Source organism: Nematolebias whitei, chromosome 18, assembly GCF_014905685.2.
Source record: "Nematolebias whitei isolate Nwh7 chromosome 18, NemWhi1, whole genome shotgun sequence".
NCBI lineage: Eukaryota > Metazoa > Chordata > Actinopteri > Cyprinodontiformes > Rivulidae > Nematolebias > Nematolebias whitei.
In genome coordinates, this window is record NC_056515.1 from 37568918 (window position 1) to 37583655 (window position 14738).

Genomic DNA, 14738 nt, shown 5'->3' on the forward strand with positions numbered 1-14738 from the left:
TGGCTGGGAACAGGTGTTCCGAGGTTCCATTAAAGGGAACGTGGTGTCGTTGAGGAAGGGGCCGCTGCCAACAAGATGGAGACACGTTAATTATTTACCTCTAAATCTGTCACATAAACATCGATCCTAGAATTACACAGCAGAAACTAGACGAGGCGGAATGAACGCAAAAGGACGTTTTTTTAAACGTTAAAGCTTTTGCACAAACACTAATCCTGCTAAAACTAGACGGAGCAGATTAAACCAGATTATCTGCCTCCGTGCTTCCCATCTAACGCCAGACTCAAAGGGATAGTTTGACATGCAGAAGTGAGGCTTTGACAAATAAGATGTAAACATCTTACCTGTGGCAGATCGGCCTTCCAACAGCTTCGGTTTGGAGAAACTGAGCTGAATTGTGACGAGACTGATGAGTCCGAGCAGGGCCGAGAACAAAGTGGGTTCCTTTCATAGCCGTTAACGGGAGAGCTACTTTATAAACCTTTCAAACTGCCCAATTTATGTTTTTAATTTGAAAAACACCAATTAATGAAGAATACATTTACAGAGCAGATGCATTTATATCCTTTAAGGTAATATAAACTGTATACGGTTAAATTTACTCTCCTTTTATTTAAAGTATTTTATTCCTACAATATAAATAACAAGAACAAAAACGTTACTATATTTATAAAACAAGTCAATAATTTAAAACCATTGTTAATGTTATTTGTCAAAATTAAAAAGACAAAGTAGAAAAAAATAGTTTCAGTCTGGTTGTTTTTATTGACAAAACTCTTTCAGTGTTTTCAGTGAAGCAGGAAAAGAAAAATAAGCTAATTTATCGTTACAAGAGCTACTTTTCCACAATCGGTCTCGTTCTTCAGGCCCTGAAACTTTTTACGCACGATTTTAAAACATAATTTGCGTCAAACTTGATTCCCCCCGTGTGTGCTCACAACCTCCGTCCAACACCAGCGAAAAACAAATACAAATAAAAGGAATCCAACATTTTGGCTTCAAAAACAAGCAGAAACTCAGGGTCACAACAAAATAAAAGTGTCAGACGTTTTAAACAAACAAACAAAAAATAAAAAATTGCACTGCTAATCTTTAAAAGCAGGTTTTTCATCCTCTCTTTTGTGAAATTTGACACGTGTTTTCTGATGAGACGTATTTAGTGTAAAACACAGAAAAGTTCAACGTAAAAAGCAGCTACTTTGCCTTTAATCACACTCATTTCACCATTTCATGCCCATAAACCTGTCAGCATGATGCTGAGCAGGAAGGTAAACAGTAAAATAAATAAAAAAACTGAAAATGTTGACTTTTACTCCTGAATGGCTGCTGCAGACAAACCCAGGCTGTGCAAAAGTTTCCATCTCACTGCTCACAAGATCCTCACAAATCTTTTATTTCCTAACAGAACCAGTTTGTGCTGCGTCGATTCTTTGATTTCATGCAGAAAAAAAAAAAGACAAATAAGCTTCTAGAGTGCCATTATTACGATCCAGTTCCTGTTCTCACAAACGGACCAAGATCCAGCTTCAGAATCGCTGAAGCCAAAACTTATTATAGTTTTAAAAACCGACGCTGCAGCCGAGCATCTATGAACTCCTCGGCTGCGTCACATCGCATCGTTTTGTGCTTCTCGTTGCTTCAACGCTGGACTCTCTTCTTCTGCAGCTTCTTCGAGTACCTCGAGCAGATTTAACTAACTTAGTGAGGCGTTGGGAGCGCAGCACTGGTTTCACTGGAGGTCTCTTCTTTAAAAATAGTAACTCTGAACGTCAGACCTTCTAAGAATCTATTTATAGAAAAGTAAACTACTTTTGTTTCTTTACTAAATACTTTTTTTTTTTTTAAGATAAAAATCGTTCAAGGTACCCTAAAAAATTACTTTCACGTAATACTGAGCTGAGCAACATTGGATTGGTCAAGAGGCAGACACTCACTACAAGAGCTAAAAGGGCATTTCAGATATTTTGAAGTGTGGTTTTATGGAGAGGTTGCAAGCAGTCAATATCTTACCTGTTGTAGATAGCAGAGACCTCAGTTTGGAGAAATAGTTAAAGTTTGACCGGACTGACGAGCTGACGGACCAAAATCAATTTTTGCCAACTAAAAACAATTCAAGCGTTCATATCAGTTCATGCACAAATTATTTTATAAACGTTTAACCACTGTTGCCATACTTTAAGACATAAACGTTTACTTTTTTGTCCATTTTTGAGCCACTAGGATTTGTAAATGTACTGACGTTTACTGTGTTTTTACAATAGTGCTGTTTATTCATTCACTGAGGAACTTTTCTTCAATTATTTTGTTTTTTAAACAAAGAAATTAGCTCAAGAGATACTTTTTATGTTTACCACTCCGTTTTATTTCAACTTTTACACTGAAAAGTTTTTTTTGGCAGCAAAAAAATTCATAAAAATCAGTATTTGCTTGAACTGCAGTTCTGAGGTTGTTTTAAAAAGTTATCTACGACAGATAAGATATTACTTATTCATACTGTTTCCACAGAACCCCACTTCAAAAGACCTGAACCATCATTTTAAAGACTAGAGGACTTGGGACAGGCTGCAGGATCCTGGACGTGTCCAGACTGAAGCCCTGCTTGAACACATGCACCGTTTCCTGCTGCCATCTTAAAAACTATAAGAAACAAAAGGTCGGCTGTAGAATTAGCTTGCGGTTTGTGTTGGCTGCTCCTGTTGTAGTTAAAAAAAAACAAAAAAACACCTATGTTAAATAAATAAACAACTAAATGACCTAAACAAAATGGCCACTTTCAGTAAAAGGCATGATCGTGTTTTCAGTCTGCGTAGCCGACTTTGAATTTGGTCAGGGTTTAAGTGCTGGGGCTACTCGTGCAGGTGGCACAATCTGTGGTCAGCTTTAAAACGGTCCTGCCCTGTTATCAGACCCCCCCCCCCCCCCATTATAAACCCACATACTGGGAAAACGTGACCGTGTTCATTCAAAAAGAGCTCAAATCACTGAAGAAGGGGCCTCTACAAACAGAACACAGGTGATTAAGGGGAGGACAAAGAAGGGGTCTACTGAGAACATGTCAAATCTCAGGGTTGGGGCGGGGGGGGGGAGCAGGCGGGACAGTCGGATGAGAAACAAGCGTTCAGCAAAACTTCCAACATCGACTCCTCAGGCACTTTACTTCTGCTTCAGAAGGAGCTGGCGGGCGGCGTGGTCAGCCTCTTCCCGATGTAGACTCTGAGAGGGAAGGAAAGAACGCTGCGTCCATGTAAGAAGAAAGTACAACCCCCCCACACACACACCCCTCCCCAACTCTGAAACTGTTGGGACATCGTGTAAATAAAAACCTCAAACTCTTATTTTATTCACAGCGAAACACAGTTTAAGTTTAAGCGAAGAAGTTTTACAAGTTTAGGAGGAAAAAGGTCATTTTAAATTTTATGGCAGCAACAGATCTAAAAAAAAAAGTGCACGGGGGGGGGTGGGGGTGGGGGACAAAAAGCTGCAAAGGTACTGCATTTTCCACCGTACATGTCACACCAGCCTATAAGTCGTATCAGACCAAATATGTCTAATAAAGTGGAAAAATCCATAAATACGTTGCATCTATTACGCGTCACCGCTGACAACACAGAAACGTGCGCCGGTGTGACAAACAATCGATTGCCTGCCAAATGGTGGCCGCGGGAGTGTGCACAGGAGGACCTTAACAATAATTTAACAAGATTAATATATAAAAACAATTATTTGTTTGCTCAAAATTATAGTAAAGGTGTGTTTCAGTTGAACTTTTACTTAATAAATGCACTTCAATGATCAAATCAGCTGCATTTCTCCGGGGCGGCGCAGAGAAATGAAGCAGATTTGACGGTTGCTCCAAGTAGAATGATGGTGGCATTTAAGGCAAGCCGATTGTGTCATTAATAGCCACTTTTACCTATTACATGGCACAACAGCATGCCATACAACTAGAGTGCCATCTAGTGGCTGAAAATGGTGGTGTTCAATATTTTCAGTCAGAATGAATGAACACATCTCAGCCAAAAATTGGTTTATAAATATGGAAAAAATATATAAATACGTCGATTTGGCGTAGAAGTCGCAGGACATGCAAATTATATAAAAAACTGAATTATAGGCCGAAAAATACGGTAGTTGGTACAAGAGAGGCTGAAGCTCTCAGAAGTAAAGACAGGCAGAGGTTCATCAGTCTGTGAAAAATCGTGTCTGAAAATAGTGAAACAAATCGAAAATAACTTCCTTGTTCACGTTTGTTTGAAACTTCCACCTTCTACAGTTTCATCAAAAGATTTCAAGAAACTGGAGAAATGTTTAAAAACGTTGAGTCACGTCCTCTGGACTGATTCTTCTTGTTGAAACGTTTCGTCCAAAAGACTTGTCGGTTTGAGGAGCTGCAACAAACTCAGTCTTATAAATAACTCCTGTTCACATCATAATGAAGCCATCAACCTAACGATCGATCGTTAGTGCCATGACGGCCGCTCGATATTCACAGAAGGCTCAAAAATGTGCAAGTGTCCATCAGGGCACTAACGATCGGTCGTTAGGTTGATGGTCCTTCATCATGTGAACAGCTAGTTCTGGATGTCACCAACAAACCAGTTGATCCACTAAGAGAAGGTGCTGCTTATAAGCTCCTCAGACTGAAGAAGTCTTTTGGATAAAAGACGAAACGTCTCAACAAGAAGAATCCATCCAGAGGACCCGACTTAACTCTTGTAGATTTTTCTACCTGGATTAGTGAGCATGCATCAGGATTTGGAGAAATGTTTATTTCCCCTACATTTAACTGTGTTGTAATTATAAGATATAAAAAAGGAAACGATAAAACGAGACATGACAACTCACCCAACGATAAAGGCGAGTTCTATTAGAACATCTGGTTGTACGTCTCTGCGTGTCCAGCAGGAACATTAATTACAGCCTGTTAATGACTCGTTTACACGTCGACGTGTTCAACGTGATCTGATTGAGCAGCACAGATTACCGTGCACGTGTCATCACCAACACGGCCCTCCTGGGAGTGTCGGAGCTCAGCCTGAGGCAGCAGGTGTGCAGCAGCTGCTCGGATCAAACGAACAGCTGATGTGAGTCTGCAGCTGTGCGACAGCGCCCCCTGCTGGCAGCGAGGCGAACATCAAGAGGTTCCAACAGTTGCAACAAGTGATCGGAAAAAAAAAATCAGGTTATGTTGCAAAAACACTAAAAGATGATCGGAAAGTTTGAAAAACAGATTTTTTGTTTGTTTCCCGGTCGAAGCAGACGGCTGCTCGTCCTGAGCCTGGCTCCGCTGGAGGTTTCATCCTGTTGACAGTTTTTCCCTTTTCACTGCTTCGTCTTTGCTCAGGATGGGAGACGATAACAAAATAAAGATTCAACACAATCTGCTGCTTCCTTAGATAGAGAACTTTTACCGATCGGCTTTTATGATGTTTGTGAATTGACTTTTTCAGCATGTGCCTCTTCATGTTACATTGAAACCTCCAGAAGACGAAAAAAAAAGCTAAATTTACTCTAAAGCTGTAGATGGGTGAGCTTGTTTTAACCAAATGCTATGAAAATACACCGTTGTGCCTGTTTTTTAATCGTTATTTTTGCATATCTTCATGTACACAAGTTGGTGTCTGATGTAAAGAGTAAAATTTGGTGGGTAGGAGGAAGCAAAGAGCGTCAGTGAAGATGAGTTCAGGCTCCGAGGCTTCGGTGGATTTACAATGACAGACTTGGTCTTCAGTCACAAACAACGGTTTACAAACTATTCAGAAATAACCGACAGACACTGAAAGCTGAACAAACAGCAGCTGCTTGGGTTTTAAAGCTGGAATCAGCTGCATCAGAGCAGATACCTCACCAAGGAAAGTAAATAGAGGTTTTATTTTTTATTAATTAAGACCATTAATATGCAATGTTTCTTTAAGGTAGAATAGATTTTTTTTAAATCATAATCTTGTTGTGCCAAAACGAGAAATGAGAAAACATTTCAACAGTTAATTATTGGTTTATTTCAGGATGACAGCTCAATGCTGGGAACTTATTTAAACATCGCTTTAAAAAAAAATAAAAAGAAGAACTAACAAAATGTATTTTATAAGCAGAAAGGCGAGCTCAGCTCTTTGGTTCTTACCCGAGCCCCAGAGCGAGGATGTGCGACAGCAGCAGCGAGGGGATGAAGACTTTGAGGAACTCTGCAGAGAAGAGGCCTCCTTTCTTCATGGCCCCCGTCTTCCTCATGCTGAGCGTCACCGAGCGCCGAGGGTGACGGAAGTGGAACTCCCTGCAAACATATCCCACAAATCGTTTCTTTAATATGAAAAATATATTATCTATACAAGATATTTTAGATTAGCTCAACCCACTCCTCTTTAAATAATCTTTTTTAAAGTTTAAAGTAGGACTGTCGCACTAAACAATAAATCAATTAATCGCATGATAAATTAAAATTATCAACCTCATTTTCATTTATCAGCTTTATTGTTTCTTTGTGTTTCTCTTTCTACTGAAGACACTCGATGATAAAAAGCTCAACTCCGGTGTTCTTCACTGACCCCTCCCTTTCTCTTTAAAATCCGTTTTAACGATCCAAAATCACGTTTTTGTATCGTTAAAAGCAGCTACGCTGAGAAGCTAAGCTAACAGGCTAACCTCGGGGAAAAAACCTCCGTCTTGTCAAAGCTCCAAAAATTCACAGTTGAAACTCGTGCCTTCGTCTAAAACGTTGTTTTTCGCTGCAAAAAGAAACTGAGAATTTGTTTACTGATTTTTTTTATTAAAAGCTTCGTGTGAAAAATGCTAAAGAGCTCAAACCACACCGAGCGTCCGCCATTTTGAGAACCGAAAAACAGGAACTTTTCTTAAAGAGACACGCTGCTCGCTCCCTCACTATCCATCCATCGGTTCAAACAGTCATATACTGCCATCCAGTGGTCAAATAAAAAGGGACTACACACAAAAATTAACCAACTTTCTTTGACAATAATTACTAATTATTAGTGGTGTAACGGCACATGTGGGTGCACTGAACCGTTTCGGTACGGCACGTTCGGTTCGGTCCACCTGCGTACCGTTTCGGTTATTTTTTTCACTCATTAAATTTTGTTAACGAGAAGTTATGCGCCGCGGAACTAAAGTTCCCGAGTGTTTCAGCACGGCGCTATATTATTGCAGCACGCGCAGCGTTAGCTTCTCGTTGCGGTCTCCTGTTGGGAACTTTACGTCTTTCTTGTTAAAAGACGAGTGAACAAATCCAAACTGAGTCGACGTCGTTTCACGGAGATTGGACCTGCAGCAGCGACACGTCGAACTTGTTAACGCGCTTGAAACGACAAGCGGACAAGTTGGTCTTTTTGGCCAAAAACTTTAGTCAGATTGTAAACTGTTGCTGCTTATTGTTCTGGTTCCGACTGTTATTGTATTTATTAAGATTTTTATTATTGTTAGTATAGTTTATTTATTGTAAAGAGTGCAGTTTATTTAAAATATTGTCCAAATGGGTCGCTTATTTATTTTTATACAAACGTATTGTTTACTTGGCATATTTTCAAAATAAATGTTTTGTAAGTCGTTATTTTGTCTTTTTTTGTACCGAAAATGAACCGAAATGTGATTTTAGTGTACCGTTACACCCCTACTAATTATTGTCAAATTTCTAACAATATTATCGTTTATCGCAATAATTTCTGAGACGATTCATCGCCCAGCAAAATTTGTTATCGTGACAGGTCTAGTTTAAAGTCTCTTAAAAGAAACTGAACTCCAAGCAGACACACGTCGAGCTTTTTAGGATTTGATGGAGGATTTAAATGTTTACAGACGACGACGTGTTTATAATGAAAAATAAATCCTGTCGAAGCTTCTTTTACACGTCACTAAACGTTTAACTGTCAGTCAGCGTTAAAGTTCGATGGCAGACGACTCTTTCTGCAGAAACGTGACGCTCCGCTGCGCAACACGCACAAAAACAGGCGTTCGTTCTCACCACGTTGACACTTACTTGGGGGGAATGTTTTCCGGTCGACTGGACCAGTCAGCAACCCAATCTGCGTCCTTCATCAGGATGTCCATGTCCCTGTCTTTGTCCAAGATGTCCTCTTCAGACTAAAAATAAAAAACAAACAGCTTTTCTGTGAAGGTCAGCTTCACTCTCGGCGCGGCACCATTTTCTTAGAAACTACAGGAAGCGGCCGTCGTCCAGGTTGCCACGGCAACAGACAGATGAAGAACACAGACGTAGCTCGCAGGCTCTTACCTGACTGTCTCTCCTGCTGGTCGTGTCCACGTCAAACATGATCTGTCCGGCGTCCTGGGGGGAGTGGGGCCGAGGGGGGCTGCGTGTTTAAAGAGGACAAACCAAATGTGAAAATTAGCACAAATAATGACTAATATTTAAATAACGTGCAAAGGTGTCGCATCACAACTCAACACGTTAAAAAAATAAAAACATCTCAAACACGAACGTCCTCACGGAAGCACAGTCTTTCCACAACAATCTTTTTATTTGCTGGTTTCTAAAAATTTTTTTTTAAAGTTTCTGGAAATGTTTTCAGCAAACACAAAACAACCCAAACTTCCCAGCAGCTCCAACAGGTTTGACCCTTACTGTTAGGAAAACTTTGACCAGAGGTTCGTGGAAACATCTGGCCATGCCAACGACAAAACGGCTGCCTGAGTCGGGCTTCCAGTCCATCCATCCACTTTCTAACGCTTTTACCCGGCCGGGTCACAGAAGCAACGGGTCCAGGAGGGAAACCCTGACCCCCCTCACCCCAGAGACACTCCAGCTCCTCCAGGCCAGAGACGATAAGCTCCGGTTCATAAACAAGAAATATTTTTGGACAAAAAGGTCAAAGGGTAAGCTGTCGCTAACCACCGTCTTGTGAAGCTCAACTTATCGTCCGGCCCCGCCCACAAGAATCACTCAAGTTGACCGGTTTGTTTTTGTCCAGTAAAGTTGGAGCCTCTGACTCCTCCTGAGAAGCAGCTGGAAACGTCCCATGTGGACAGCTTGTTGACATCATCGTATCGAAACACCCCGGAGGTGACTCACCGATGAGGTCTGCTTCAGCGCAGCCTTGAAGGATGCACAAGCGCGTGACGTGGCAGCGACAATAAACTGATCTGTGTTTTTAGACTTCCTGTCCTGAGCTGCGACCGTCGTTTGTTTAGCAGCCGGACGGTCTGGATGATATTTAGAGTCACCACCTGTCGCAGGACGAGTTGCTGCGGCTCGACTCGTGCTGCGCGTCCAGCAGGATCTTCTCCATGTCTCCGTTGTGGATCGAGGATGAGGACGGGACGTGCTCCAGCCCCCCCACGATGGCCTCCTCTTCCTCCACCTGAGGGAGGGGCAGCGAGGGCGGCTGGGCTTCATGAGCTCTGTTCATCTCCAGCTCCACCCAGGACCCTGTGGGGAAAATACATTCAAATTTTTAAATGTTCCTACTTAACTGTGACATCACTACTTAACTGTGACATCACCTCCCGATTACAATAAATCATAACGTCGTCAGCAGGGTGTTGGACCGACTGCTCAAACATAGTTCCTCGCTGGGCGGTTCAGATCTTGACGTCGCAGCCTCACCGAACCCCGAGCAGAGCGACCAGCGGGCCGTGCGGTTCTGTTCCGAGCACCGATCTTGGAAAAGCGCTTCATTTCTTCCTCCCTCGTTTCTTGTAAAACTGCATTCTTGGCCGTGTACGTTGTTTCGTTGCCCACATTGTACCTACATGGGCTAGTTGTGAATTACGCATCACAGCTGTGGGTTAAGAAGTTAACGGAGACGAGTAGCTAGGCCCGTCGCGATAACAAATGTTGCTGGGCGATTAATCGTCTCTGAAATTATTGCGATAAACGATTATATTGTTTGAAATTTGACAACAATTAGTAATTATTGTTAAAATTTAAGAAGAAGTTATGGTTAATTTTGTGTGTAGTACATTTTTTGACCACTGGATGGCAGTATAAAACTGTTTGAACCAAAGGATGGATAGTGAGGGAGGGAGCAGCGTGTCTCTAAGAAAAATGGAAGGGAGGCCCCTTGACGTGACATGGGCTGTCTCTCCTTCCTGTTTTTGGTTATGATGGACGCTCGGTGTGGTTTGAGCTCTTTAGCATTTAAAGCTTTCAATAAAAAAAAAAAATTAAATCAGTAAACAAGTTCTCAGCTTCTTTTTGCAGAGAAACAACTTTTTAGACGAAGGCACAGGTTTTAACCGTGAAATTTGAAGCTTCGACAAGACAGATAGTGTAGAGGTAGGGCAGCTAACCTGGGACCAGAAAGCCGCAGGCTCAACTCCCCACCCTGCTCACATGTCGTGGTGTCCCTGAGCAAGACACCTAATCCCCAACTGCTCCCTGGGCGCCCACTGCTCCACCTGCGTGTACCTCAGGTGTGATGGGTTAAATGCACAGAACTCATTGTGTCATTGTATGGGAACATACAGTGATGACAACATATAACACTTTACTTTACATTTTAACGCCATCGACAGCGAACGCAGAAACTTTAAACTTAATTTTTTTTTTTTTTCTGGGTTTTCTTTAAATTTCTAAGCACAAACATCTACAATAAATTTATGTTAAACAGTTGTAAAATCACATTTTGGGACTTTAGATGTCTTTTTTCCTGAATATTTGCTAGAAGGCTCGAGTTCAGGTAGCTCACACAAAATCACATCATCAAATAAAACGTCATAAAAAGTTGATTATTTTTACTTTAATGGTGTTTGTTTAGACCTGTTTAGTCACAATATAATTTTTTCTCCCTCTTTCGGCTGCTCCCTGCGTTAGGGGTCACCACAGAGAACGAAGTCGCACTTGGCAATTATTTTTGCACCAGATGTTCCTCCTGACACAACCACAGCTGCCACAGCCTCTGTGTGGAGCACAGAGCTGCATCTAGGGGGCCCAGAGAACAGATGGTGGGGGTTAAGGGTCTTGCTCAAGGTCCCAGAGTGGGGGCAGGTGAGGGTGCTTCACGTATCCCACCCACATTTTGATGTCGTCAGTACCGGGAGCTGAACCTGCGATCTTCCAATCACAGGCCCACCTTCTCTAACCTCTGCACCGCCACTCCCCTTGGTCACAATATCAACGCAATTCAGTAAAAAATGGCAAATGTTCTCGTATAAAATAGTGATGGAGCTTCTTTTCATTTCTCTCCTACACGTCCAAAAGATGACGTAACGTGACCTTAAGGTGATTTTTATGTTAAACTCAGATTTATAGCTTTAGAAAACATAGGAAGATAAACTGTCTGGAACCCCAAATGGTTTATTGTTTGGATTCTTTGGATTTTTCTTTCTAGGGGAACTGTCAAAAAACAATAGGTAAAAAAAAAAACTTGGGTACCTTCACATTTATCTAATGTTCAATAATGTCCACTGCCCTTGATAAATCAATCAATCAATAAAATAAACTAAAGCTGGATTCTGTTTTTATTCTCCTTCCGAAGGCGCCACACAAACTATTCAAGCCGAAGTGGAGTGAGATGACAAAGATGTCAACAGTTGTTTCCTGACTCTGAGCCGGACGGAGGCAACACGTCGGTCAGAGCCGCAGCGGGACGAGGACGACGTCTATTTATTGCTGCGTGCTCGTCCGTTTGGAAACCTCAGCTGGGAAATATAACTCTGCCCCGCTTTGTACGTGAGCTCCAGCATGAACTGTCAGGGAGTGGAGTGGTGGCGGGGGGTGTTAATCTTCACCGCCCGTCATCACGCTGCATGAAAACACTCCCTCCCCTCTCTCCTAACTCAAATAAACAGAGGAGGAAGGAAGACCCCTTCAGCAGAAATGACCTCGTAAAAATACAAAAACGTTCACATGAACAGTCCAGTAATGTTGACCCCCTCCGCCCCCCACCCCCTGAACGCACATCAGCTCAGCACTCGTGTGGATTATACAGGCCATTGTCTTCACCCCACGTTACCGTGGCAACAACGCTTCCAAACATTCTGGCCAAAGTGACGAGGTCAGCTGTTAGACGTCGCCTCTATCCTGCATCAACACCGAGGCAGAGACTGGACCGAACCACAGAATTATATAAATCTGTATGTGCGTGTGTTGGGATGACTCTCAGCTACTACCATGACAAACTTTAGCCAAACAGTTGCAAATCTAATTAATTAGAGCCATTTTTGTGTTGGCTACAGTCGCTTAGCTGTGGCGACCATCTTGTTTCCTGAAGTGAAATGTTCTGAGTGGTTTATGCGCTATTTTGCTAACAGACATAGTTGACTCCAAATATTAAGACGTCAAACCAAGATCTTACACGTGTTCGTGTCCAGAACACGTGCTGGGGATCAATCTTAGCTTTTACCAGCATCTGTCAAAAATGACTTTATAGCCAATTTTGTGTTGGCTAAGGTCACTTAATGTGGCAGCCATGTTTAACTGAACTACTTTCAAAAGTTCATGTTGCAGATGTACATCCAATTATTATTTTCTGATAGTTTTATTTAAATAAATCCAGTGATTTAAAAGAGTCACAGAAATGACAGTAAAGAAATTATATAAACGATAGAATTTATTTACAAAAAGGAGGACATTTTCACAGGATAAATAGTAAAGTGTATTTCCTGCTTAGAGTTTTACTTTGGATTAGTTCAACTTGATGTAACTTTTGTTGCTGAGTCCCCCACATCTTATTAAAAGCAAACCTTGTGTCTTGTTGTGACCATAAATAGTTATCAGTCACTTCACCCATGTTGTTGTAAAACCTGCACCAGGACTGTCCAAATCCGTGCAGCAGTGAAATAAACACACATTTTTGTAAACCTTTTTAGAAGTTAATCCACATTTTATGGACTGTAACAGGTTATTATAGCGAAATAATCTAATATTATCTACGCCGACTTCTCCAAATTGGACATCTTCCAACTGTGCTTGTTGACAAGCTTTCAGCCCACCTCCAAACTCTACATGAATCACTGATTGGATAGCTTGCCTGTCAATCAAGCTTACTAAACGGCCATTGGTCCAACTAGTGTCAATAAACCCCGGAACATGTCGTTCTAGACCCGCCCCTTCGGTAAAGCTTCGCTAAGAAAAACATTTTTTTTGTGCAAATATGTAAACCCTTATGATTAAGTCTTCCAATAAACACATTTTTTCTAAAAACACGCATACTCAAAAACATACAAATTAAAACGCATAATGGCGGGCTTTAATAGAGTAACGAGTTAGCCTACCGTTAAGTCCCGAGTCTCCGTTGTTGTCTGTAGCGTTAGCAGCGTCGGACATTATCGTTTCTGGTGAGGAGGTTGGGTTACATTCAGGGATCAAGTTGAAGCGAAACGCGAACTTATATCTCTAAACATTCAGGCGTGATTTTAACTACCACCGAGCGAGTGGTATCGAGTCCTGTGCTTCAGAAAACAGCTAACCTGAAGCACAGCCGAAGCCGTTTGTTTTCACAGGTTAGCTGCTGGCCTAGAAGCAGCGGCTTAGAGGCGGGGCTAGGTTATGACGTAACAACAGCGTTAGACGAGTGTATAGCAAGCCGATGTACAATATAATAAACTGAAATTGAAATCAAATGTTTGTGCATTAAAAATTACATTTCAAGGTCTCAATTACTGAGATTATAAACATATATCCACATAGAAAAATGTTTTTTTTTTTAAATATAATACCAAATTTCACGTTAGGTCAGGAAAAAGAGAAAACGTCCAGATGACCAGTCTGAACATTGTTGGATTTTCTAAAGTTCTAAATTGTTTCATTGAAACTTTTCTACAGCTAAAAGAAGCAGAACACTAAATAACTGCAAAATGTTAGCTAAAAATCAATCGTAGTTTAAAACAGCAAAATGGCAGAAAAAGGCTAAAATAAATGACAGATGACCTAAAAGTAGCACAAGACAAAAATATTAAAATATAACCGGAAAACTCTGTAAACAGATTTACTGCAACTACTGGCATTTGAAGTTGCTGAAAAAAAAATCTAAATATTTAGACTGGATTTTTGTGATTATGAAAGTAACAATTAAAAAATATCCATACCTCCATTAACTTTACCTGCATCTTCCCTTCCAGGTCGCAAGAGTCACTGTGCGAGGTGGCGTACATGGAATGAATGGAATCAACTGTATATCTTGAAAATTAAACTTGGACAACTTCAGTTTCAAATGAACAATGCTCCTTCTAGACAAGAAAGTAAATTATGTCATTTTCTGAATAGGAATAACTTAACTGTTAAAAGCCAGATATAAAATACTGTTTAAATATTATATGATACGTCGTCTTCCCATACAAGGACAGCGCTCTTGCTAAACGATGTAAATAAAATAACATTACACAGAACAGCTGTATATCAGACTTCAGTGACAGAATAAACAAAGTCATGTGACCTCAAAGCTCAAGAGTGGGGACATGCGTGTTCATACTAGTCATAGCTGCAGTTTCCAGTAATTAAACACCCACCATGCAGACATTAAAACATTAATCGTTCAAAGCCTTTAATCTGAAATCCTTTAAAATCAAGTGCAAGTAATGATAATGTTTAACACAGTTTAACACCAATAAATAAATATCACAACGATGCAAAATAGTTCCTTTATTTTTCCTTTTCCTGTCAGTAAAATTGTAGTTTTACATTACTAGAAGCAGTAACATCTTAAATACAGGTGCTGGTCATAAAATTAGAATATCATGAAAAAGTTTTTTTTATTTCAATAATTCCATTCAAAAAGTTAAACTTGTATATTTTATTCATTCATTACACACAGACTGATATATTTCAA

General features: G+C 40.8%; 1 protein-coding gene across 1 annotated transcript; it reads right to left on the reverse strand.

Moving 5' to 3' along the window:
- Positions 1-1830: 1830 nt before the first annotated feature.
- Positions 1831-13440, reverse strand: bnip3lb (BCL2 interacting protein 3 like b). Its single transcript, XM_037691729.1, has 6 exons — positions 13186-13440; positions 9196-9397; positions 8243-8321; positions 7988-8091; positions 6122-6271; positions 1831-3213 (listed from the first exon to the last, which is right to left on the reverse strand). Exons 1-6 carry the CDS (start codon positions 13235-13237, stop codon positions 3165-3167), a joined length of 636 nt encoding a protein of 211 aa, XP_037547657.1. The 5' UTR covers positions 13238-13440; the 3' UTR covers positions 1831-3164.
- Positions 13441-14738: the final 1298 nt, after the last annotated feature.

What these genes read in the sequence shown, in the direction of transcription:
- bnip3lb (XM_037691729.1), bottom strand. Translation starts at nt 13,237, where the DNA reads ATGTCCGACGCTGCTAACGCTACAGACAACAACGGAGACTCGGGACTT. An exon ending in AGCAACTCGTCCTGCGACAG is followed by an intron (nt 8,322 to 9,195) that starts GTGGTGACTCTA and finishes TTAAACACGCAG; the next exon opens with CCCCCCTCGGCCCCACTCCC. An exon ending in CCGGAAAACATTCCCCCCAA is followed by an intron (nt 6,272 to 7,987) that starts GTAAGTGTCAAC and finishes ATATGTTTGCAG; the next exon opens with GGAGTTCCACTTCCGTCACC.